Source organism: Sphaerodactylus townsendi, linkage group LG04 (genome assembly GCF_021028975.2).
Source record: "Sphaerodactylus townsendi isolate TG3544 linkage group LG04, MPM_Stown_v2.3, whole genome shotgun sequence".
Classification (NCBI taxonomy): Eukaryota; Metazoa; Chordata; class Lepidosauria; order Squamata; family Sphaerodactylidae; genus Sphaerodactylus; species Sphaerodactylus townsendi.
In genome coordinates, this window is record NC_059428.1 from 76,793,549 (window position 1) to 76,818,965 (window position 25,417).

General features: G+C 40.0%; 1 protein-coding gene across 3 annotated transcripts in view; it reads left to right on the forward strand.

Annotated features, from left to right (window-relative positions):
- DMD (dystrophin) overlaps positions 1-25,417 on the forward strand; it is a 1,175,169-nt gene that overhangs the window by 509,822 nt on the left and 639,930 nt on the right. For all 3 annotated transcript variants that reach the window (XM_048495459.1, XM_048495460.1, XM_048495467.1), the window contains 5 exons: positions 3,507-3,677; positions 12,412-12,534; positions 14,581-14,718; positions 18,480-18,632; positions 19,530-19,712. In XM_048495459.1, the coding sequence (XP_048351416.1) occupies positions 3,507-3,677; positions 12,412-12,534; positions 14,581-14,718; positions 18,480-18,632; positions 19,530-19,712 (768 nt within the window). The remainder of the gene's footprint in view (positions 1-3,506; positions 3,678-12,411; positions 12,535-14,580; positions 14,719-18,479; positions 18,633-19,529; positions 19,713-25,417) is intronic.

Here is a 25,417-nt window from a genome sequence, read left to right on the forward strand (position 1 = left end):
CAGGCAGTGTGAGGAGGCAGAAAATATGAAAACCTCCCTGGTTGCCCAAAAGTGCTCCATGGAGCTAAATGGACTTCTACAAAAACCTGTGAGAAACATACTACACCCTAGCTTCATACTACCACCCTAGCTATCAACTAATGCTACAGCAACACAGGAAAGTGCTCAGTTTAATAGTGACAAAAAGTACAGAGAAAATTCAACCATAAGACAGTAATAGCTAACATATAAAACAAGATGATAACATACATAAGTGCTTAGCCAGGGAAGCACAGAAAAGTCCCAATGTAAGGTAAATGCAATCACAAAGTCTCAAAGCAGGCCAAATGAAGCATTCTCACATGTGGAATCTGAACATGTAAGTTACAGATTGCTTGCAAGTAAATGAGATGGTCACAAAAGCGGGACAGACGGGAAACTATAGATTACCCCCCCCCCCTGTTCACTGCTGAACTTCTTCATCAGCAGGGAAATAATATGACAAGCTTGTCAATAATAGGGATTAAAAAATCAAGCCAGCAATGCTATGGACATAATGTAAACAATAGCCTATTAACCACCATAATTAAAGACTATACATCGAAATATATAATAACCTTGTTAAGTACACTATCAATAAATTAATAAATATGATGTAATAAATATGCACACAAATACACTAGAATAAATACAATAAATAATTTATAAATTATTTTATGATATGATACAAATATCATACAAATATAAATATATTCCCTTTTGTAAAGAGAAAATGCTTTTTTTAGTGGGTGGACACTGTGCCATTATACCATGCTAAGGTTGTTTCCTTATTCAAACCTCATCCACCCAAGGCTGCACCATCAAATATCCAGGAATTTCCTATCCTGGAGGTGGAAAACACTAAGGAGACATCTGTATTTGTAGTTGAGAAACCTGTTGTGATCCTGGGAGATTTTCACGCCCCACCCGGAGTTTGTCATCCCTAAAAGGAGAGAAGGTAATAGGAAAAGGGAAAAGGATATCGGGGCTTTCAAGAAAGAGAAACAAGGAATATGGGAGATAAGGGAAAAAAGAGTTAGTTGCTGATTTATCATATACTTTTAAAAATTAGTATCAGAGAGCTTCATAGTGGTGAGTAGGTTGTGAAGGTTACCTAGGACTCTCAAATATTTTCATGTCAGTTACTCAATCCTATGCTGCTTGTCATAGAGAGGAAAAGATTTCCTTGCATAGGTATAAACATAGCAAGGCTCCTTTTGATTTGAAATAATTTCATTTCTTGGACAATGACTTCTAACTTTTAATTTATGAACCAACATATATGGTAATGCTTCCAAAGTATCTTATAAACACACAAAAACGTATTATTCCAGGAAATTGGGGGCCGGGGGCAGGGGAACACAATGGATTCAAGTGGATTCAAGTTTTAAATAATTTTATAAATGCAGTTACATATCATTACATAACATAAAATTGTAGATAGGTCCTTGAAATCTTTTCGACTGGAATAACCATAACTATTTCCTATGAAGACATGTTCTTGATGAGTATTTAATTTACTAAAGCAAAACCACTTTCAGACACTGACATCATTTTGAAAACCAGAAGTTCTACACATCTTCCCACTCACCTCAATTACAGAGCTTTGCTTTCTAGCAAAGCAACATTATTTGAAGCAGCGCTGTCACTATATGATGTAGAGTGGAATTGCCCTTTTGATTAATGAAGTCTGATCTTGTGCTTTATAAAGATAGCTACAGTTGATTATATTATCAGGGCTACTGTCTTGCAGATGATTCCACAAGCTGCCAAGCAGGTGGAGAAACTGATAGTTAGGCAGGTGGAGAGCAGCTCAGTCTGCTTCTAAACAACAAGGTTCTCAGATTGAGTTTGGACAGAGATAGAGATCGAGTTTGGACAGAGATCTTTTCGTAAGACAACTGGGTAATGTTGAGAGGTGGGAAACAAATTATGTAAATCAGTGAGCACAACAAATACTTGGCATCCATTAACTGAATGATCTTTAGATCATTTAAGAGATCAAGGAAGGCTGAAGCACATATTTTAAAACTGTGTTGAAATTTGTAACAATTGCGTCAGCAATGGAATCTTCCTTCCTATGTATAAAATTATATATTTGAACTGAACAGGGTATTACACACACATACTTTTTCACTAAACTGAGTATTACACACATGCATTCACATAGGCCGTTTCCGCATGGACATTTAATGGCGGCCTGGAGATGGCAAAAACGCCGTCTCCAGGCCGCCATTCGCACAGGGGGTGCAGCTGCATCGCAGCCGCGCCGCCCTCACGCCGCCCGCCCGTCGCGAAGCCAGCGTTTCCCCAGAGCGCTTGGAAGCGCTCTTTTTGGGGAAAAGCCGCAGTGAAGCCGCTGCCGAGCGAACGGCAGCGACTTCACGACCCCTCCACCCCCGCCTTGTTCCCAGCACTTACCTTGTCCCCGGGCCTCCGGCGCGTCGCCGAAGCCTGGGGACACGCCCCCCTGCCCTGCGCCGCTGGCGCGCAGGGCCAAGGGGGCGTGTCCCCAGCCCTTGGCGACGTGCCGGAGGCCCGGGGACATGCTGGGTCGGCCGGGCGCTGGTGCTCCGTAGCGCCGGCTGCCCGGTTGTTTCCAGGACAGTCCATGCGGACGGTCCCAGCGTCGTTGGGTCGACGCGAAATGCGCCGACCTAGCCATTTCCGCCTCCATACGGAAACGGCCATACAGATTAATTTCAGAAACATTTATTATTTTTATTTGCCTCATTTATACACCACCCTTTTTAGTAGGGACCCAGAACAATTTATGATATTATTCTCTGCTATAATTTATGCTAATAACAACCCTGTGAGGTAGGGTGGAATGAGAGTGTGTGACTGGCCCAAGATCAGCCAAGAAGCTTCCAAAGCATAGTGGGGATTTGAACTTGGGTCTCCAGATCCTAGTCTAGCATTCTAACCACTGCACAACACTATTTAATTTTACATATGCCTCCTTTTATCTATAAATTAAGTAGATTTCTTTCAATGGTTCATTGCCTTGTTTTGTAATGAAAACCTATGGATTAACATTTGGTCACTGACATTCATTTCAATATAACAATAACAAAAAAAAAGTTAGACAGTAAATCTGACTTCTTAATCATCATATAACTATCTTCTAAATATTTATTAGGTATAAAATGGTTCAAAACTAAAGCTTCTGTTCCTCTGCAATGAACATTTCTCCAGCTAAGTATTGTATTGTCCTAAGAAGCAGCTGAGAAAATATTGAAGACCTGTTACATAATTAATTGCTTATTCATGTTCTATTTCATTGTGTCTACCAGCCTGAAAACATGAAAGAAGCTAGGCAGGTACTATTCTGAGCTACACGGCTAGATGCTTTGCATAGACATTTATCTGAAGTTTGCTTGATGGTTTTGCACCTTATTCCTTTGCACACTCTCTCTTTCTCTCTTTTTCTTCCTTCCTGCATTTATTACTAACTTGAAGCCCTGTCTCTTACTCATGGACTGTAGCGCTTAAAGACTGAGCTGAATGATATGCATCCAAAGGTGGATTCTGTGCGTCACCAGGCAGTAGACTTTATGGCAAACTGTGGAGATCACTGCAGGAAAGTAATAGAGCCTAAACTGGCAGAGGTCAACCAACAATTTGCAGCCATTTCACAAAGAATTAAAAGTGAAAAGGTAGGAAGAATTGTTCTTGTGTGGAGCTATGTGTTCATGCTAAATAGAAAACTAACAAAGTGAGCTCAATTCTTGGAAGACACCTTCCTCCAAGGTGGAAACTAGAAAACCAAGGAAGGAGTGAAGCACGGTAGTGGTATCTGTGTGTGCTTGTGTGTGTGTGCATGTACATGCATCCTCTGTGTACAGTCACTATTCTAGAAGCAAATCACCCATCATGGCTTTTGCTTGCGAACACATCAAAAATCAAGCTACATTTCAAAGGAAAAGGGAAGATGTATCTCTGTTAATCATGTCATTTCAATAATATTATTTTTATTTAGAAGACTTTTATGCTGCACCTTTCCACCTTATCAGGCTCCCCAAACTGGTGAACATAAAAAAGTCAAAATATTTGAACAATTTAAAATAAATTTAAAATGATAAAACCGTACAATAAAAGTAGATCAACAATAACAGAGGAGAACTAATAACAATATCCATTCTGTACAAGAGTACGGTTTCCAGGCTACCTGCTGCTAACCAGTCTGTAAGGACTCAATATATGATACACCTGACACTGGTGTGCAAGCAGACTCACAGTGAGACATATATTGAGGAATTCAACAGAAACAATGTTTGCTTGCTTGACACTGTGAAGGAGCACTGTGAGAACAGCAAAGGGGCTTCTGGTTTCCCTCCTGCCTGGTTTTACCATTTTCTCTAGTTCACATGTCCTAGAAAGGAAACAGGTTAAAGATTTCTTCACATTAAAAAATAGGTATTTTGAAAACAATTTTGACTCATTTGGTCTGTGTTTTATATAATTACTAGTGGACCTGGCCACGCTTCACTGTGGCTTACTGTGTCGCGCCGAGAGAGGGAGGGAGAGGGCACTGACTGTGGCTGGGTCTTCCGCTGGGCTCCATTCCCTCCCCTCCATTCTCTCCCCTGAAGGGAATCCTTTGCTCCTCTCTGGCTCTGCTGTTGTCAATGGAGAACGTGAGGAAGGAGGCGCGCTGCTCTGTGGCTGCTGCTGGTGTTGGTGTTGCTACTGCAGGAGTTGGCACCGCTTCCGAGCGCATGCCGCGCCGATCGCGGGCAAGCCACGCCCTCTCCCCAGCTCGGCGGCCCCTCATTGGTCCGCCGAGGGGGGTTGAGGAAACGTGTGTTTTACTGGGCACCAGTGTGACCAGCAAGCCCGGTGAAGGGCGCAAAACCTGTTCTCAATAGGAAGGGACATCATGTGAAAATTTGGGGGCGATCCATTCAGCCGTTTCCGCATTAGGGCATGAGGAACAAACGCACAGTTAGCTTTTTATATATATTACTAGCGGGGCCCAGCCACGCGTTGCTGTGGCTTATTGTGGTGAAATGGGAAAGAAATAGTAGTAGCAAATCAATTGCAGAGGCCAGCAGTATGTGCTCATGCAAACACGCAGCTTGATACAGTGCAATGTCACTGATGTGTGTGCCCACATTCCTTGGGGTGGGGGAGAATGGAAAGGCACCCCTCCCACACATCTAGGCTGGCTGGTCATGATCCTTTACCTGGGAGTAAGTTTGGTTGGTGGCAATGGGTGTCGCGTCTGAGGAAACCCTCTGAGGGGTGCGATGTGGCCATGCAAAGTATGTCTTGGTTGCTGTACCGAGATTACTCCTGAGTAATGCATGCCTGGTTTTTTTAACTGTAACTACAGTATTCAGGGAATCTAGGGTGCCTGGCCCCTCCCTCCCTTCCCTTGCATATCGCCCCTCACTCTCTTCCCTCCCTCACTTCTCTTCCCTTGCATGCCACCCCTCCCCCTCCCTCCCTTCCCTCTTCCTCGTGTGTATGTGTGTGTATGTGTTTCACTTCCACTGGAGTTACTGCCTATGTACTGTTTTCACGGCTCATATCTGGCCATCTGAGTGAACATTCTAAGCAGCACGAACAGGGTGGGTGGGTCATATCAAGATCCTGGGCCCCCTGCCTCTCCTTCCTTGCATGCCACCCCTCACTCTCTCCCCTCTCTCACTTCTCTTCCCTTGCATGCCACCCCTCATTCTCCCTCCCTTCCTTCTCCCTCGTGTGTATGTGTGTGTATGTGTTTCACTTCCACTGGAGTTACTGCCTATGTACTGTTTTCATGGCTCATTTCTGGCCATCTGAGTGAACATTCTAAGCAGCACGAATATTCTAAGGGTGACAGTTAAACACAGGCAGCTGCGTGTCCTTCACCATGGAGTGCCAGGAAAAAGGTGTTTTACCTGGGCCAGGTGTGAAATTTCAGGAATGTGAACATCTAAGAACACTCTCGCCTGCCTGACTATAGTGGCTGGGAATTTTCAGAGGAATTGGCCCAGCAGTTACTGAGGTATACTATCATCAACAAAAACACTGTTAGCTTGTGTGTGTGTGTGTGTGTGTGTGTGTGTGTGTGTGTGTGTGTGTGTGTGTGTAGTGTCACATGTCCCCAATCGCATGCCATCCAGTCACATAGGAGGGCTCTGAGCGGCAGCTGGTTCCTTGCACCCAGCCTTTCCTGCAGCACGGCACCCAGTGAGCCCAAAACTGATGAGCAAAGCACCAGCACTGTGCCGCAGGGGAGGCCGGGCATAAGAACCTGGCCATTGTCCTGCAGCTCCCTCCATGCCAGGGCACCACTCGTCAGCCAAGCCACCAAGTCACCTGCCAGCAGCCACAGGTCTTCTGCCCTCCCTGCCCTCCCTGTCAGGTGTGGGGGCTGTCCTTGGACTGGAGAGAGCAGGCGGTCTGCAGCCTCCATGCCAGCACCTGGCAGCTCCCTCCGTGCCGGGGCGCTGCTTGCTGATCAAGCTGAGTGCCATAGCCTCAGGCCTCCTGCCTTCACTGGACTCCCTGTCAGGCATGGGGGCCCTCTTCGGGCCTGACAGGGAGGCCAGGGATGGCAGGAGGCCTTCGGCCACAGCAGGCAGCTCAGCTGGCAAGTAGCTCCTTGGTGGGCGTTTCAGGCATGAGCCACAAGAGCCTGGCGGCCCCTGCCTCCCTGTCAGGCATGGGGACTTTCCTCAGGCCTGACAGGGTGGCTGGGGAGGGTAGGAGGCCTGCAGCCATTTTGTATCTGAAGCAGAAAATTCAGTTAGCAACCCTAACATACATACTAAAAAAATTTGCTAAATGAATGAAATAGAATATAATCCTATGCATACCAGTAAAGGGTGACAGATACAATTATTTCAGCGAAGTCCTCAACAGAGTTAGCCTCTATTTGTGTTTGGAACTGCATTGCACTGAAGTAATTGTACTTGTCACCCTTTACCAGTAAGCATAAGTTTTTTTCTATTTCATTCATTTTAAGATGTGATTAGTACTTCAAGCCAATCAACAATAAGATGTTTTATTTATTGTGTGGGAGAGGGTAATAGGAGAGATATTGCAGAATTCTCAGCTGCACAGGGATATTTTTCTTGCTCAACCCAGGATATTTTGACTGTGTGGAAATGGCCTTACTGACAGAAACTAAGCCTGGAATGCTGGCAAAATGGTTGAGATTGCTGAGCAATGTCCACTGAAGGCTTCTGTCTTAAAACTACAAATGCTCCTTTTAAAGTTTTGCGTTTTTTTAGAATAACCAATGCATTTTCTGAAATAAAATCATGAGGCATTTTTCAGCTTTTCCTTTTTCCTGTTTCAAAATCAGAGAGCTTACATGCTCCAAAGCACTTTGGCAAACCTAATAAACAACAGCCCCACTAACACTTAACCCCAGGGAGATTTCATGGAAGGGAAAGATGAGATAGTGGGGGAAGGGAAGTGAAATGCCCTTCTTGTGCGTCCCCCATGTTGTCAATATATGTCCTGCCAATTTGTTAGAAGGAGTTTGAAACATATATTAGCCAGACTCAATGAATTTTGTAAGTTAATGTTTGTGAAAAGTGTTCCCCTTCATACAATTAGTGAAAAAGTATTTTCTATCCTGAATCTACTCTGAACCAATTTCATTGTGTTGTTCCAAATTCTAGAGAAAAGTAAAAAAAAAGAAAGATAGAGAAATTTGGTCCAATTTCTCCACTGATTAATTGTTTCTATAAGTCTTCAAGACTGCCTTACCCCAGATGTCCCGGTTCGACTTCTTTCAATTTCATTTTACTTTTTTGACATTTGATAGCTTTCCTCTTTTAAAACTAAATGTAGCTATGTCGGATTTTTTGAGCAAATTTTCACTGACATACATGTTGCATTTCATAGAATTATGATCAATGTACTTCAACAGTACTTAATGATAATTTCCATTTTGGATAAAACCAAGGGTTTTTTCCCCTTTTAAATGTTCCATTACAACCAGCATTAATTCTGACTTTGAAATTTGTATTTGGGACAGGGAGTTGTATTGGGTGGTCTTTTGATTCATTTAACTTAATGGCTGTCACTCAATCATGAGTTTTGTAGGTATGCATCCAGCTTATATATCTTCTCACTTATATATCTTATGTGAATGCTTGATGTTTGTCACAAATTAGAATAACTCTTTTTACTTTAAGTTACAGAGGTAGCTGAGAATTTATGTGCAATATCTCAAAAGTGTTCGGAAGCAAACATATTGTCAGGAAGCAGAAAAGTATCTTTTAAATCCAAATGATTAAGAAATCCAAATGATTAAAAATGCACCAAACCATGCACTATTAAACACACTTTGCACAAAAATAAAGTTTACTATGTAACACTTGGTTCATTTGGGGTTGGATCTCAACTACTGTGAAACTTTTTTTCTTGTTTACTTTCTTCCAATAGTCAGTTCTGTCCCTGGGAAAACATATTTCCTGGGTTGTGGATTGAAAGGTGGTACACTATTCCCCACATCTAAGGTTCAAAAGTATTTATTAAAAATAGAATAATTGCAAGTATGTTTTAGCACTGTACTAGATTGAGCAAGGGTTTCCAAAACAAATAAGATATAAATGCAATTCCTCTATCCCTTTCTCTAAACATACCCTAGCAGTTGTTACAATAGGGTAGGCTCTTATGCTTAAAAGGGTACAATCCTTACAGGGTTACCTGGAAGACTGGGCCAGCTCCCTGGGCTAGCACATGGCCCCAAAATGGCTACTCTCTCCAGAGCCCAGGCAAGAGCTCTACTTCCTTTAGTGACCCAGCAAAAAGAGACTTTCCCTCTCTTCTCCCAGCAGCTTTATCAGTTCCCAAACCCCACTCCTCTCTCAGGGTCAGTCTTGGGCTACATTTTCCCCCTAAATCAGGTAGCTCTTTCTGATGTCCCTCTGGTATCTTTAAGTCCTCCAAATCTATGAAACCTGCTTGGAGAGGGGGAGGAAAAAGGGGGGGAAGGAAGGAGCTATTTCCTCACAGTTCTATTCATGTGTTTAAAAACAAGCATGTTTGTTGTATTCATGAAAATTTTTATGCACTGAGACCACAATTGTCAGCAAGACTTTTGTTAACAAAAATTTAGAACCACATAACACCTCTGCTGTCCCAACTGGCATGTTTCAGGCCATGTTTGCCTTCTGATCATAGTACTCCTGAAAGATCTGACAGTGTTACAAAACTGATGGCTCAGGAATTGGCCAGAAAGATTGCAGTGGTTCCAGACACCAGCTGCTTGGTGGCATGTGGAAATATTGTTGAGAAGGAAATGATTCAACATTAGGTCACCTATGGGGATGTGTGCATGGCCACCAACCCCACACACATATGGACCTATGGCCACCCTCCCAGCCTGGAAAGGCCATGGGTTGGTATTAAGAAGTGGCTGAGTGAGTCCCTATATTCTGCAGGGGTACTGAACAATGGGTGTTTCTCAGGTATTGTCCCTGGGGCCCCTTCCGCACATGCAAAATAATGTATTTTCAAACCACTTTCACAACTGTCTGCAAGTGGATTTTGCCATTCCACACAGCTTCACAGAGCATTGAAAGCAGTTTGAAAGTGCATTATTCTGCATGTGCAGAATGAGCCAGAGGGCCATGATCAATGGTAGACCCCCACAGCCCGGTACTGTGCTGCTATCCACCCTAGGGACATCTGGTTAAGAACATAAAAAGAACCCTACTGGATCAATTGGGTAGTTCATCTAGTCCAACATCTGGTCAACCAGTTTCTCTGGAGGGCCAAAAAAAATGGCAAAGAGGTCAAGGCTTTCCATTTCCAATGTAAAAGGAGCACCTGTATTCAAATAGCATTGCCATGAATGCTGAACATAATAGCATTATGGTCACTGATCCCAGTTGGTGCAACAGCTTCTACATCTCTGCTTCAGCTGCTTGGGTGCAACCATGGCCCCTGGTCTGATGGAGAGAGGATGGGTGAGTGGATGAGGGATGGTGCATTGGCTAGGGACATCTTCCATGGGAAAAATCAGGTTTGCATGGGTCTGATGTCCCTCTGGAGCTGGTTCCCACAAATTGTGCCCTGTCACTGTGTTACAGTCCATTATGGTATGCTCATCCCCCAAGAGTGTGTTTGAGATGTCACCATGATGTACAGTGGTATAGTCAAAATCATAAGACCAAACATCATAGACCTGTTTCATGCAACCTGGCATCTGACCTGCCCATACACAGACCAGAGTTAATATTGCCATGAACTTGTATTGGCTGCTGCGGGAAGATTGGGATTCAGCCAAGGGTTAGTAGTTGAGGCCTGCAGTGCCTAAAGAAACGCTGACTGGTGAGGTTGCATTTCTTGGGCTCCATGGTTGCCTATAAGCTATAATGTGCTTTTTTCAGGCATAATTATAAAGGCATACCTAGGCTGGTCCAGGTTAGGATGCCAACTAACTCCTGCCACACTCTTGGGGACCTTCTCCCTCCCTCTACTGTAGGAGGTTGTGCCAGTGGTTCTCTGTTGAGTGACTGTTGAGTGATTGAGGCATTGCCACACTGGTGCTCAGCAGCTGAGTAATGGTGCTGCAACACTCTACTGGCTTATCTCTGGGTTACACTAGGGACACTCAAAAACAATTCTGGAATAGAGTGCTGGTTAGCTCCCAATGAACTTTTACACTCACGCCATGATTGCCCTGTTAGAAGCATGCATAGATGGAAAGAAACTAGATTTGTATTTTACTTGTGGGTGGGTGTGATTTGAAAAACAATCATGAAAACTAGGTGTGCTTTAGAGTGTGTGCTACAGAGCACAAATCAGTCTTCTTCACATATAAATTGCTGCTGAAACAAACTGGAAATCAACTTGTAAGAGAAATGGTAATACAACTACATAGTCTTTGAACTGCAACAAAGAGTATCACTCATAGTATCTTAAATTTGTAGAGAGCTATTGCAATACTACTTTTTTTCAGGACTTGAATTTTGGAAATGCACATTTTTCCTGGAATAGTATATTTTTAAAATCTGGTTGACTATGCAAAATGCCTTGCTTGTTAGAAGATACTGCATATAAGAAGATACTGCATATGACAAAATTATCTAAAGTAACTTTATGTAAGCATCTTGACAAAATGTTTGTTTATGACTATTTGTCAGATTTCTTTTTTCTTTTTAAAAATCTTTATTTTATTTTTACAAAAGAAAAACCAACTCTACCAAACGATAACATTTGCATTCAATAACAATATTACCATTTCCAATCATAGAAACCAAAAATAACTATTTGTTCCTAACCACAGAATATTACATTCAGGAACAAACCCCAATATGACTGACATCACCTGGAACAATATTTAAAATAATTTAAAAAGCAATTTCTATTTACTCCACCCCTTGTAAATAAATTTCAGTTTATATCATAAACCCAAAATAAACAACAATCACAACCACCAACATATAAATACATTCTAAATTTATACAGTACATAACCCTCTTTACTAATATATTTACATATTATACTAAATGCCCCTTGAATAACCATTAGTTACAATTCTTTACTAAATATGAGGCCACATATCTTCAAACAGCTTCCGAAAAATATTTTAAGAAATGTCATTGTTAATATTCTACGAGTGTAATTTTATCATCTTTGACTGCTTCCACTTCCTCTGTAAGCAGCACATCCAATTGTGTCGTCAACGTTTTAATTCTACTTAAAGTGCAAGTTTTGTCTTTCTTTTTTGTTAAGTCTGTTTCCAATGCCTTCAATTTGTTCTCTAGCTCCTTCCTTCCTTCCTTCCTTCCTTCCTTCCTTCCTTCCTTCCTTCCTTCCTTCCTTCCTTCCTTCCTTCCTTCCTTCCTTCCTTCCTTCCTTCCTTCCTTCCTTCCTTCCTTTATTTTTTTTTGGATTTCAAAATATATGTCAGATTTCTTAGGGCCTAATGTTAACCAAAGTGAGGGTTTTTTTCATTTAAAAAAAAGTTAAATTGGATGTAATTTCTGCTCTTGCACTGCTAAATAATTGCATCTGTAGATGGTCCTATGTAACCCAAATATATATTCATTAAGTATGTTTTCTATGCTGTCAAGCTGAGAATTTAATTAATACATTCTTAATATATACATAATATTTTTTTTAAAAAAATGAGCCTTTTATATAGCTTTAATGATGCCTTTTCATTTTAATTACTGGTGGTGTATTGATATAGTTCTGATGAAGATTATTTTTAATGAAGGAACTAAACTACAAACCATAAACAACAATTTCTCCATGTATATAGTGCTACATGTTGAGTTACCAAAGTGTGCTTCGATAAATGTTCAAACTTTTGTGTATGTAATTAATTTAACAGTTGGGGGCAAATCAGTTTGATTTATGCCTGTAATAAAACAAAGTTAATCTTTCATTTCTCTCTCTTTCCTTCATTTTCCAACCACATTTTTTTAAAAGCCCTTCATTCCTTTGAAAGAACTGGAGCAGTTTGACTTCGATATACAAAAATTGCTTGAACCACTGGAGGCTGAAATTCAACAGGGAGTTAACCTGAAAGAGGAAGACTTCAATAAAGATATGGTAAATTGGTTGTGATGGAAGCATGAATGAACTGGGAATGGAAATGGAATAAATGCCAGAACAGAAATTAGAAACCTCTGCATTTTTATTTTACTCTTTAGACAGTTGAAACGCCTTGTCATTCTATTGGGCTGCTACAAAATTGTAGTGCTACATTTAGTTCTTATAGTAGAAGATCATAATAGTTTCGGCAATATATTCCAGATTTCCTTTTCTAAACTTTTTTTTTCATCTACTCTTCTGTTTAATTATCAGGAACAGGTTGAAGTGGTTGTAATACATGAAGCATCAAAATAACCATTGGGAGAAATAACTGACAGATAGATTGTATTACATAATACCTAAGCTAAGTTTTTCTTAGCTAGATAAATTTACCCTATTGTCTCATTTGATACTCAAGTCCAATTTTAATATCAGAGTTGTGGGGATTCTTGAGAAGATGTAAATGGTTTCAATAGTGCTTCTTTGAATGTTGAAGGGCAGTTATACAAAACTGCTGGTCAGGTGGCATAAAAAGACCTATCAGACTCTAATTCTAATTAACAAAGCAGTTGGTGCAAAGTCATTGTTGCTATCAGTTGCAAATACTTGAAAGGGGTTGTTGAAATCCTAAGTACAAAGGAAATAGTCCACAGCTGGGATGTGACCTTTAGCTAAAACAGCTACAAACAAGTTGGGAGAAAATTAAAATAAAAAAGATAATTTCTCCACACTGCCTGTTTGTGGTAGGCAGGCAACCAGCTAGGCAACCAATGCTCAGAATGCCAGCTGTACTAGTATAGCCAGCCTGCACATCATGTGCTGATGCATTGATACTCTTTAGAGCATTCATTCATTCAGTTAGGTTGCTGGATGACATCTTCTATAGCCCTTATGCTCTCCAAGTAGCTACCTTGCTTCTTCTTTCAACAAGGTGCCACTTTAGGAAACTTTCTTGAAAGAAGCGTCACCTTTCAGATTGTATTCCTATCTTGACACCTCATCCATTTCCGAAATATAATATGAACATTCTCCATTTCTATACTGGTTATTCCATCTTTCTCCTAGTGTGCTAGGGAATCACTACAATTGATTCTTTTGTTACTATATTACTAAAACCACAGCTTGAGAGCCAGCATGGTGTAGTGGTTAAGAGCAGGTGAACTCTAATCTGGAGAATCAGGTTTGATTTCCCACTCCTCCACAAGAGCAGCATAGTCTAATCCGATGAACCAGATTTGCTTTCACACTCCTACATTTCTGCTGGGTGACCTTGGGCTAGTCACAATTCAGTCAGAACTCGATCAGCTTCACCTGCCTCACAAAGTAACTGATCTGGAAGAAAGGAATTTGTAAACACCTTTGAGGCTCTTTGCAGGAGAGAAGGGGGGATATAAATCCAAATGCCTTGTCTTCTTTTTCAAGGCCTTGCCTTGGTGCTAAAAGACAAATACCAATTTATGGATTTTTCTCCTTGGATGATATTCTGTTTCCTTTTGGAAGCAGACTTCTAAGCTTTCTTGTAGCATAGTTGTTGAGAGGAACCGATTATATGAGTTGCAAACCCAGATAAGCTTCATGACTAAACTTTCAGTGCAATCCTTAGGTTAGTTGTTCCATTTTTTCTAGCCTAAGACCATTCACTTAAATAGGCTCAGACTGGAGTAACTGTACAGGAGTGCATCAGTTATAATTTAATCTGCAGCTGTAAACTTCTCTTCAAATCCTCAGTTTTCACTAAGGCCTTTTAGTCTTCATGGCCTACAGAAACTAAATTACGCATAATTAAATTTAAAGTATTTCCTCCCCTATTTACCTTTGCCCCTATACCTGACATCCTTCCAGTGTCTCCCCTGTGATGAATGCAAAATCCTTAAGGCAAAGACTTGTCTTTGTGTTGCCAGTTTGCAAAGCACATGGCACATTAAAGGCACTAGATGTTGATTATTCTGGAAAAAAAATCAAGGTTTTACATAAATGGCCTGAGACAGGAAATGAAATTAACATTTTAAAAAAGGAGAGGGGGCAATTTGATAGAGTTCATGCAAATTATTTTGTTTTAACTAGAGTGAAGATAATGAGGGTTTTGTAAAGGAACTACTTCAACGAGGAGATGCTCTTCACCAAACAATCACGGATGAAAGAAAAAGAGAGGAAATAAAGACTAAACAACACCTACTCCAGACAAAACACAATGCTCTCAAGGTACATGATATGATTTATAAATTCATTCATTGTAAATATTTTTCTTTTTCTATACTATATTATGAGGAGAAATGAAGCATAATGTTTAACTTGTGTGGAGAGAGTGACATAAATTCCCTGTTCAGCTATTCCTTGCTTCTTTACCTGTTGGTGTAGAAATGTAAGTAGATGAGAACGCAAGGGACATGATCAATGTAGTTAGTGCTGGGTCCATCTATTTTTTCTACTTAGAAAGATTACAAAACTTTTGTATGAGTAAGAGCCCTATCGGGGTGTGTGTGTGAATCCTCCTGTGAAAGTAGCGTACAGCTGGCCAGCTGATTCCCCTCCAGATACATGCCCCTGCAGAATGGTGATTTTATTTATTTATTTATTTATTTATTTATTTATTTATTTATTTATTTATTAGATTTTTATACCGCCCTATCCACCATTTCACTGGTGTTCCCCCTTGCAGCCCGCCCCAGCACTGGAATGTGGTGTTGGATCCCAGCAATAGTGTCCCAGCTCCTCTGTCACTTCTGGCATATCAGGGACAGTCCGGGTGCATGGCCAGGGGACGAGCTGACATTACTTAGCTTCCCCCCAATCCACCATATTGTGCTGGTGAATGGGGCCTCAGACTTACAGAACCAAAAAGGGTGGCATAAGTCTGTTATGGCCAGAGGGGATTTCTCGGTGGTGAGGATACTTTTTTTTGCCTTTCCCGCCTCCTTGTGTCCAATTAGAAGCCTCTTTGGTGGGGTTGGCACAGCACAGTCACAGAATCATGGCTCGGCACAAAGTCCCTTGGATGGGTCTTCAAGCAGGGTTAGATGTTGTCTTGGCATTTTCTTCTATCTTCTGTCATCTTTTCTATGCATGTTATATTTAAAATATATGATGTGATCAGCTAATTGTATTATTCAGGTTCGTATTTAATGGATTATTTTGATGAGTACTAATATTCTTAAATTTCTAGTTGTTTTTAGAGAACTGTTTCTTTTTTAATCTGTTCAGTACATTGACTGTAAAACAGATTTGTTTGTATGTGTGCAGTGCCATCAAGTAAACAGATTTACATTTTTTTTAAATAGAGGATCATGGATTACCCTTTGTGGGTAAGATAGGGTTAACCCTCAAAGGAAGTATGATAGCATAAGAGAAAAGCCAGCTATGTAATCTGTTTGGGCTGACAAAAGGCAAGGTATAAATGAAGGAAATAAAATAAATACAATAGGAGAAGTACATGCATTTTCTCATACTCCTGATAATGGAGATAGGTAGAGTGCAACAGCGAGTCATCTAGGTAGCCAATTATCAGTGACAGACACCTCATCCAGCATTCATTCATAGAAAAGACAATGCAACAAAATTTCTCCTCTGAAGAATGTGAATTTTGTTCTGCATTCCCCATGATCTGATAGTAAACTGGAGGACTGTGAACTGAACTCTAGGATAGTTTTGTGGATAGGGAACTGGTTGGAGAATTGCACTCAAAGGCCCCTTCCACACAAGCAAAATAATCCACTTTTTACCTACTTTCACAACTGTTTGCAAATGGATTTTGCTATTCCATACAGTTGCAAAGGGCATTGAAAGTAGATTGAAAGTGCATTATTCTGCATGTGTGGAAGGGGCCCAAGAGTAGTTGTTAATGGCATTTCATCTGAATGGAGGGAGGTGACCAGTGGTGTGCTACAGAGTTCCATTCTGGATTTAGAAATTTTCAATATTTTTACAAATAATCTGGATGAGAGGGTGGATGGGGCTACACATAATATGCAGATGATGCCACATTGGGAGGAGCAGTGAACAACCAGAAGATATAGAATTCAATGAGATCTGAATACACTAGAAACAAGATGCAATTCATGTGGATATGAACAAGATGCAATTCAACAAGGACAAGTGCAAAAGTCTACATTTGGGTAATAAAAATTTGAAACATGCATATTATTTGGGGAATACATTTCTGGATAGCGATATGGAGGAACAAGTTCTTAGGGTACACTTGGATCATAATTCAAGCATGAACAGTCAGTGTTATGCAGCTGTGAAAAGGCTAATGCAATCTTGGGGTATATCATCAGAGGTATAACATCCAAATCACAAGATTAAATCCATCTTGTGGATGGAGTACTTACTATGTGCAGTTCTGGAAGCCTTACTTCAAAAAGGATGTGTGCAGAAGTAAGCAATGAGGATGATCAGGAGCCTGAAGAGCAAGCCCTATAAGGAAAGGCTGAGGGACTTGGGAATGTTCAGTCTGGAGAAAAGGAGGTTGAGGGGGCACATCATTGCTCTCTTTAAGTATTTGAAGGACTGTCACTTAGAGGAGGGCAAAGAGCTCTTCCTGCCAGCAGCAGATGATAGGACTCACAATAATGAATTTAAATTACAGGCAGAAAGGTGCTGTCTGTATATTAGGAGAAAAAATGTACAGTGAGAGTAGTTCAACAGTGGAATCGGCTATCTAAACAGGTGATGAGCTCTTCCTCACTGGCAGTCATCAAACAGTGGCTTAAGAAACACTTCTCAGGGATGCTCTAGACTGAATTTGCATTGAGTGAGTGGTTGAACAAGATGGCCTGTATGGCACCTTCCAATTCTATGATTCTAGCTATAGCGTCCAGATGTTTATTTTTCACTGTCAATGACATTCTCATTTTTGTGCAGTGAGGTCAGTTTGTCTGTAGGTTTTGGAGTAATTTTACAGTACTGTACTGTACTGTACTGTAAAAAAGTACATTTCATTTCTCCTTGATTGTGTGATTATAGATTTTTTCCTTATTTCTTATTTTGAGTTGTACAATTGGTATATATGCAATTCATATTTTGTGCCAAGACCTTGTGCAAATCTGTAATGTCGTTACATAAATTATAGTAAAATGACATTTAGATCCATGTTATTGATGAGATTATCAGTGGCTATGTTTACAAAGACTGGGGTGATTGATTTTCATTTTGATTTTCATTTTGGTGACTCAATAAAAATATTCAGTATTCAACCTTGACAGATAAAACAATGTAGAATATTGAATAGTTTAAATTTAATTTGATTGTAATATTTACAAAAAATAATTATAGTAGTGATAATTGCAGAATTTGCATAAAACAGTTGACTTACCCATTTGGCAAAATTGCTTAAAACATTTGTTCAGCTGCAAACCTTGGAAGCAGTCATCAAGTTGATCACAATCAATGACAGAATTTTAATCATGAACTAGAATTTTTAACTGATAGATTAAATGCATCTGAATTCTTTTTTGCAATAAAGTTGTATTTTCATTATCTTTTCAGCTTACCATGTTAATATTAGCTGCCAACAATTTCAAATAAAATAAATATTTGGAGTTAGAGTGATAAAATACTTTCTAACTGTTCATAAACATATTACAACATCAGCATTTTCCTCAAAGTAAAAATAATTCCTTAAACAATGCTTTAAAACTTTTTACATGACAATAGTGAAGACTCCCTGGCTGTTGGCTTTCTGGGCTGTGTGACTGCAGCCTGGTAGGTTTTGCTCCTAACATTTTGCCCACATCTATTGCTGGCATCTTCAGAGGCCTGTCACAGTAAGATTCATTTCTCAGAGAGACATACCTCTGAAGATGCCAGCCAAAGATGCAGGTGAAACAGTAGGAACAAAAACTACCAGACCACTATCTCAACCTGGTGATAAATACACACACACAAACACACACAATGTGTATATGCCATCATTTATAAGATTAGGCATTTATCACAATTCTAATAAATGTATGCACTGTGAACAGGATCTGAGATCTCAAAGAAGAAAAAAAGCTTTGGAGATTTCTCATCATTGGTATCAGTATAAGAGACAGGCTGATGATCTGCTGAAATGGCTGGATGATATTGAGAAAAAATTAGCAAACCTTCCAGATCCTCAGGATGAACAAAAACTCAAGGTAATGCCATTTTAAAAGTGGGTATTTCGTTCAGTATCAAAAAGGAATATGCATATATATGTGTGTGTGTAGGTATTTCTGTGTATGTTAGTGTATTAATTTTTAGAGCACAAAGTTTCGTTCTTTCTATTCTTTCTATAAAGGAATTAATGCCTAATGGTAAAACTGATCTTCTAATTCTTGCAAATGTTTTATCGTACAAGACAAAAAGTGAATTTAACAAAATTTTACTTTTTTGCATATGTCAAATGTACTGTCTTTAAAAAATATCAACTGTTGCCAGAAAAAAAATTAACTGACTCTGTATCTTTGTTCCAGATGATCAAATGACTTATCGGTATATGGATGAACTCTTTTTCATTTTAGCACATACATTTTCATCAGAACATATTCATACATCATTGTCTAAAATCTAAAGATCGTTTACATGTTCACAAAGAATTGCCTTGTTTATTTTGCATCGTCTTCTTTTGCTTCATTCTTGGTTGAGTTTTTTTACAATAGTATAAAAAAGCTATTTAAAAAACCCAAACAAACCTGTAGCCATGAAACTGATAAACACTATGCGTATTTAGTATATGATTCCTATAGATTATAGTGAGCCAAGTATCTTCCACACTTCGCAAATTAAAAAAAATTAGACAGTTTTGGGCCTGCTTAGAACAGCTTTCTAGAATATGTTTCTCATTTAAATACCTAAATTTAACCTTCTGGACAATCCAAGTCTTACTTATATTTGTTCTGTTTTAATGTAAACAAAATTTTTAAAATAAGTGTAATTTTTTGCTTGTAACAACAAGAGGGAAAATATCTAAGAGAAATATTATGTTAATTCTTAGGAGTTGATTGCTCTAGTTAGCTAATTTTCCTGGACCATGTATTGGTTTTGCTCAATAGGAAATTGACCGAGAATTGGAGAAGAAGAAAGAAGAGCTGAATGCGGTACAGAGGCAAGCTGACTGCTTGTCTAAGGATGGGGCTGCAAAAGCAGTGGAACCAACCCTGATACAGCTCAGCAAGCGCTGGCGAGATATTGAGAGCAAATTTGCTCAGTTTCGAAGACTCAACTATGCACAAATTGTGAGTTGTTCCTGGCAAACGTGTATGTTTGCAACTACTGCTACTAACAGAATCCTAATAGCAATAACAGTTCCCAGTGCTATTCCAATCTGGTTGAAGCAAAGGCTTTGGTCAGCTAACAGAGACTACTTTGTGTTGCAGTACAATATCGAATTTGTGGTACATGATTTGCTGTGGATAGCATCCTTAAATTAAATAACAAATGGGTAAGAAGAGATTTTTTTGGCATTAATGAAAGATACACTTTGGTTTCTGTTGCTTCATTTTTCTCATGACATTACCAATTTAAACCGGCCAGCTTACCATACCTTCATTTTGTTCAGCAAACATCTGTGACTCAGAAAAACACGTTTTCAATTTGCCATCCCATGCAAAATCTAATTATATTTTATTTACCATAATGTTCAGTCTATACACATTTGGGGAAATGGTTCAACATTTTTCTACCTGCTACTTACACATGATCTAGACTTCTCTGTCTACTAACAATTCAGTCCATCTAAATAACTTCTAAGTTGTTATAGTTTTCCAGTAAAACACTTGTACTTTAAAACTTCTCTTTAATGGTACCTTGGGACCCACTTTTAACTTTCAGTTAATTTTCTAGGGTGACAAAATCTGTTTTACCTGAAATTGTATTTTCAAATAAAGTATGCACTTAGGTTCATTGGGTCTTGCCTGTTAAAATGCAATGATTATTCAGTTTTCCTCTCTGTTTACAACGCTGTATTTTGTCTGAAAAACCGATAAAATCAAAAGGTTTCTGTAGTGAGTAAGGGTTGTACTATATATGGCATTCACATTCTCTAACTTGGCTTTTTTCTCACTTGTATGTTTAGAGGTCCCCTACCTCACAGGGATGTTGTGAGGATTTATTATTATGTGTGTACTCCTGTGAAAATTTAAGGCATGTTTTTAATGTTTTAATGAACTGCTATTACTGAAAAACTACCATGGCAATCAGCAGGCTGGGACTTCCCCCCCCCCCCCCCGCAAAAAAAAGATGGGTAAAACACAAACATTACTTATATGACACACCTTCACTAATTAGCTGAATACTGAACAGAATTTCAAGTAAGGTGCCTCATCCTTTTGATCTGCTGCACTGATACTCAAAAGACCATTTATGTGGGGCAAATCTGTCACACAAACAGCTTTGGTGGAGAGATGACAGGAGAGGAAAAAGGAAAGTACCACAACGGATTTCTTCATTCTGCTGATTCATTATTACTCAACATGGCAAAATAATACACTAAGTCTGGGGCATGAACTTTGCAATCTCCCAGTGGAAGCACAGGACTAAACCTGATCCAGGCCCATACTTAGTAATCTGTACTAAATTACTTAAATGTGAAATTATTTATATTTCCAAAATTCATAAGCCATCAACAATTAATCATGTGGCAGTCAAATAAAGAGGAGAAAATAATAGAAGAAAAATGGTATGAACTTCTTCGCTGAGACAATTTCAGTAAATAGTTTGTGTTTGAAATGAAATACTTCCTCCTTTCTCAATTCTTCACAGGCTGAGTATGTGATTGGCCTAAGGTCACACTTTGTGGCTAAGTGGGGCTTTGAACTGAGGTCGCTCCAATCTTAGACCAACACTCTAACAATTGTACTACCCACATACTGGATACTCAGTATGACTCTCCAAATGCATATCAGACTCCACAGTAAATACTGGCTACTCAAATACTATGATCTGAAAATATGGGAGAATTTGTTTCGTTGAATTAGAGCCCAGTACATCAGAATCACCTTTCTTTCCACATTTGGGGAACCATCAAAAGAAAGTAATAGTTCATCTCTTCTCTTTTTGGAAGGAGGGGGAAGGTAAAGTCACAAATCGCAGGATACCTAAATCACCTTAACTTTCACCATTTGTGCCACAGGCTTCTGCCCTCCCTAAAGATATATTATTTATTCAGCTTGATATTCTGCCACTCCCCTTTTGGACTCAGGGTAGTATATAACAAATTTTAAAACCATAAAACATGTTGTTGTTTACTTCCAAGGAGACTTCCAATGTTGAACTCTCTCCCCCAGCAAAGAAAAAGCAGGACTTCTTTCAATTCCTCACAAGTGCATTCAAAAGAGACTCCCCTTCCATCCTATCACCCCCACCCAGCAGGGCCCAGCCAGCAGCTGCAGGGAAGAGCTGAGCTGGATCAGGGTGCCCATGCAAGGGGGTGGGGAGGAAGTGAAATAGGCTAAGAAAGAAAAAGAGGGATCCTGAGGCTGCAAGGCATTCTTCAGCCTGGGAAGAAAGCAGCTCCCGGGGCAGGCAGAAAAACGGAAGGAAGCCTCAGCACGGGAATGCCACATTTGAAGGCGCCTAGCCGGCTGCTCTGAGCTCCCGTTCCAGTTCATCAAGAAAGAGAAGAATTTCAGAAAAAGGACCTACAGGGTGGAAAGAGGGGGAACCATCTTTTTAAAACAGAGTATGTCTCAAGCAAGGTCAGCCTCCTCCAAAAAAGCCGCCATGCTCCTTCTTCTTCCTCCCCTCCCTTAAAGATTGATTCCCCACTGAAAAAATCCAGGTTTGGAAAGATTCAGCACCTTTTGATCACAGTTTGGTGGTCCCCACCGCAGCTTGTGGCCCCCAAACGATCCTTGTTCCCAGCAACACAGTAGCAATGCAGAACTCCTCACTGTTGGCAGATCGAACGCGCGATCCGCTCAGGGGCTTTCCTGATTGGCTGTTGCATTGTGTTGGGGCGGGAATTGTTTTTTATTTTTAACCTTGTGGATCCACGTCTGCATGAGCATGCGCAGAATGACTCTACATGGAGACGAAAAAACGGGCAATTAAAGCAAAGCCCTGTTTCCACGCACCTCCATGTAGTCAGATCCACATGGATATGACGTGTAGCACTGCTTTGTATTGCCTCTACTGAGTCAATCAGTCAAAACCGGCCCCATCTTGCTTTGTATCCATGTGGATCTCCGGTCCACGAAAAAAAGGGCTGCGCGTACATTGCGCACAACCCACTTCGTTCTCATTGAATGGGAGGCTCCACGTCACTACCAGCGGTGGAAAAAACAAATCCGGATTCACCCCCCAATTTCCCCAGTGCTCCAGACTGCCCACGCATTTTTTTAAAAAAGGTCTACTTCCATGCAGGTTCTAAAATAACATGTGCTGGGGAGGAGTGCCAGAAACGAGATGAATGCGTGTTCGGCGCTGGTGAAATGGGGAGTTTTGCAGGAAACCTGGACATTTGGCATGATGAGCACGCATCTAATTTTCAGTGGGGAATCGACCAAAGAAAGGGTGGCAAGTTCAATATGAAGATAAGGAGGACACCCAAGCACTGAAAGCCTCTACCCCAACCACTTCCTGTGCATGCCGCTGCAGTGTTTGGGTTGCAGGCAACAGGAAATAATTTTTTTCAGTCCAGCCACTGAAGTGTTCTGATTGCTAGATGGGTTGATCTTTCTCTTCCTCTTTCCACTCCCATTCTTTGTTGTTTCTCCACAGACTGTATTATTCACTGAAGGTTCCCTTTCCCTCTTATCTTTACGAGGGGGGCAGCCTTGTGCTTCTTGGGAACTTGTTAAGTTGATACAAAGACAAACAGGACTGACTGAAATTGATAACTCGGCATTCCGAGCAGCTCCATGATGCTACCTGGCAGTGGCGGGGCTACCAGGAAGCGGGGATGCGCCATGCACCGGGCGCATGGCTTTGGACCATGTGGGGGCAGAAAATTCCCCCGACCCCTCCCCCTTCCCCCATGGCCCCCCGCAGCGCCCCCACACTTATTTTTTTAAACGTGAAGCACTTTCCACTCACAACATCACTTGTAGTTGCCCTTCACATTTGCAGTACAATCATAATCAGAGTTGCATCCTTCTAAGGCCACTGACTTCAATGGGTTTAAAAGAGTGCAACTTTGTTCAGGATTGGACTGTTAAAGACATCTGAAGCATCTTCTATATATTTTGTTTCATATTATTGGATCATTCTTTTGGTCCATCAAGGTCCTCAACAACCTGATATTCTGAACACTTGCTTCATTAACAAGCAAGTGCTTTTAATATACCAAATATAGCATTATTGAAATATTACCAACCATTACATTAGTCTCAAAGTGCTGGCTTATTACTCTAAGACTGCAAGCTGATTTATTAGCAGAGATGTTCAGGAGCTGGGTATCAGATGTGCTATCTTCGTTAGGAAAGTAGAAGAGAAAACACACAATGTTTACTAAATGTTAAATTGCCTTTGTAGAGGTATAGCTAACTAGCCACCTCTCAATGTGGGTCTGGATTTTGGGGAGCTCACACGACTCAGAGGAAAAAATTGAATAAAATATTTTTCAGGTTTATTGAGTACAGTACATGCTCAATAAACAAGTTAATATTTGCAATACCCACACAGAATCAATTGAGTGAGGGCAAGCAACATCAGAAAAATAGCTAAGATTAAATAACAACATAAAACATTGGGAGCGTAGCTTTTGTTCCAAAAAGCAAGCAAAGTGAAAGTTAGAAAAGTACTGCTGATAAACACTGGCCGGCAGTGTATAACAGCATCAAAATGTCTAAGATAGCAGGCAGGAAAAAAAGTTAAGAAAAGTTGAGAGTGTTCCTTTGAATACTGAAGGAAAGTTATAAGGAAACTACTGGTCAGGTGGCATAAGCAGACCAATCACACTCTAACACCAATTAACAAAAACAATTTGGTGTGAAGTCACTATTGTTATCAGGTGCAAATACTTGAACAGAAGTTGAAGTTGAAGTTTTAACCATTAAGGAAATATACCACAGCTGGGGTGTGACCTTTAACTAAAGCAGCTACAAACAACCTGGGAGAAAGCAAAAAAAAAAAAAAAAGACAATTTCTCCACAGCCTTCATTGATTATTAATGGTGCCATCTTAAACTGGTCTACTCAGAATCCTATTCAGAGATGTTTACTCCCAGGGATGTGTTATTAGGATTTTCTGATCTGTCTTGTGATCATAAAAATGTCAATGTGATCAAAATACTTATATATTAAAGTAAGTCTATAGATCAGAGTTTCCTTTCAACATAATTAGCTTCAAGTTATTCATTAATTAGGTCTGACTTTTGCCTGTTTGAAAACAAAAGCTAATACAGAATTTCTTCAGAACTCCTTTGGGAAATATTTTCTATTTGTATCTGTATCAACACAGTACTTCGGCTTGTCTGCTACAACCAGAGAAATAAAATAATAACCCAACCAAACAATTGTCTGCTTTTAGCTCAAGAGCACTGAGATGTTATCAGTGAACCATGGCCAAGACATAGATTTGTTTTATCTCGCAAATGTAGCATGCACATTTACATATTTATGTAGCAAATGACAGTGTCTTCACACTAGTTTTGTAAAGAAACAGGTGTGCAGTGAATATAAGGAAATTGAGCAACCAAGCAGGTGAATTTGAGTAATCAAGTCACCTCTGTTGGAAACAGTGCCATATAATTTATCCATCCTTTTTCAAATATGATGTGTTAATAAGCAAAAGGAAAGAATTGGATGAAATCTGTTGCCTTCCAGCATTTCCATTTAGATATGAATCCTTTGTACCATTCTGCCAAATGAAGGATTTTAATTGTTTGATGGTCGGCCTGCAATATGTTCATACATGCAAAGTAGTGTTATAAGCTAGCAAAATACCATTTAAATGTGTGGCTGTTCTACACTCTACTGCAACATTTAAGCTTTAAATTCTG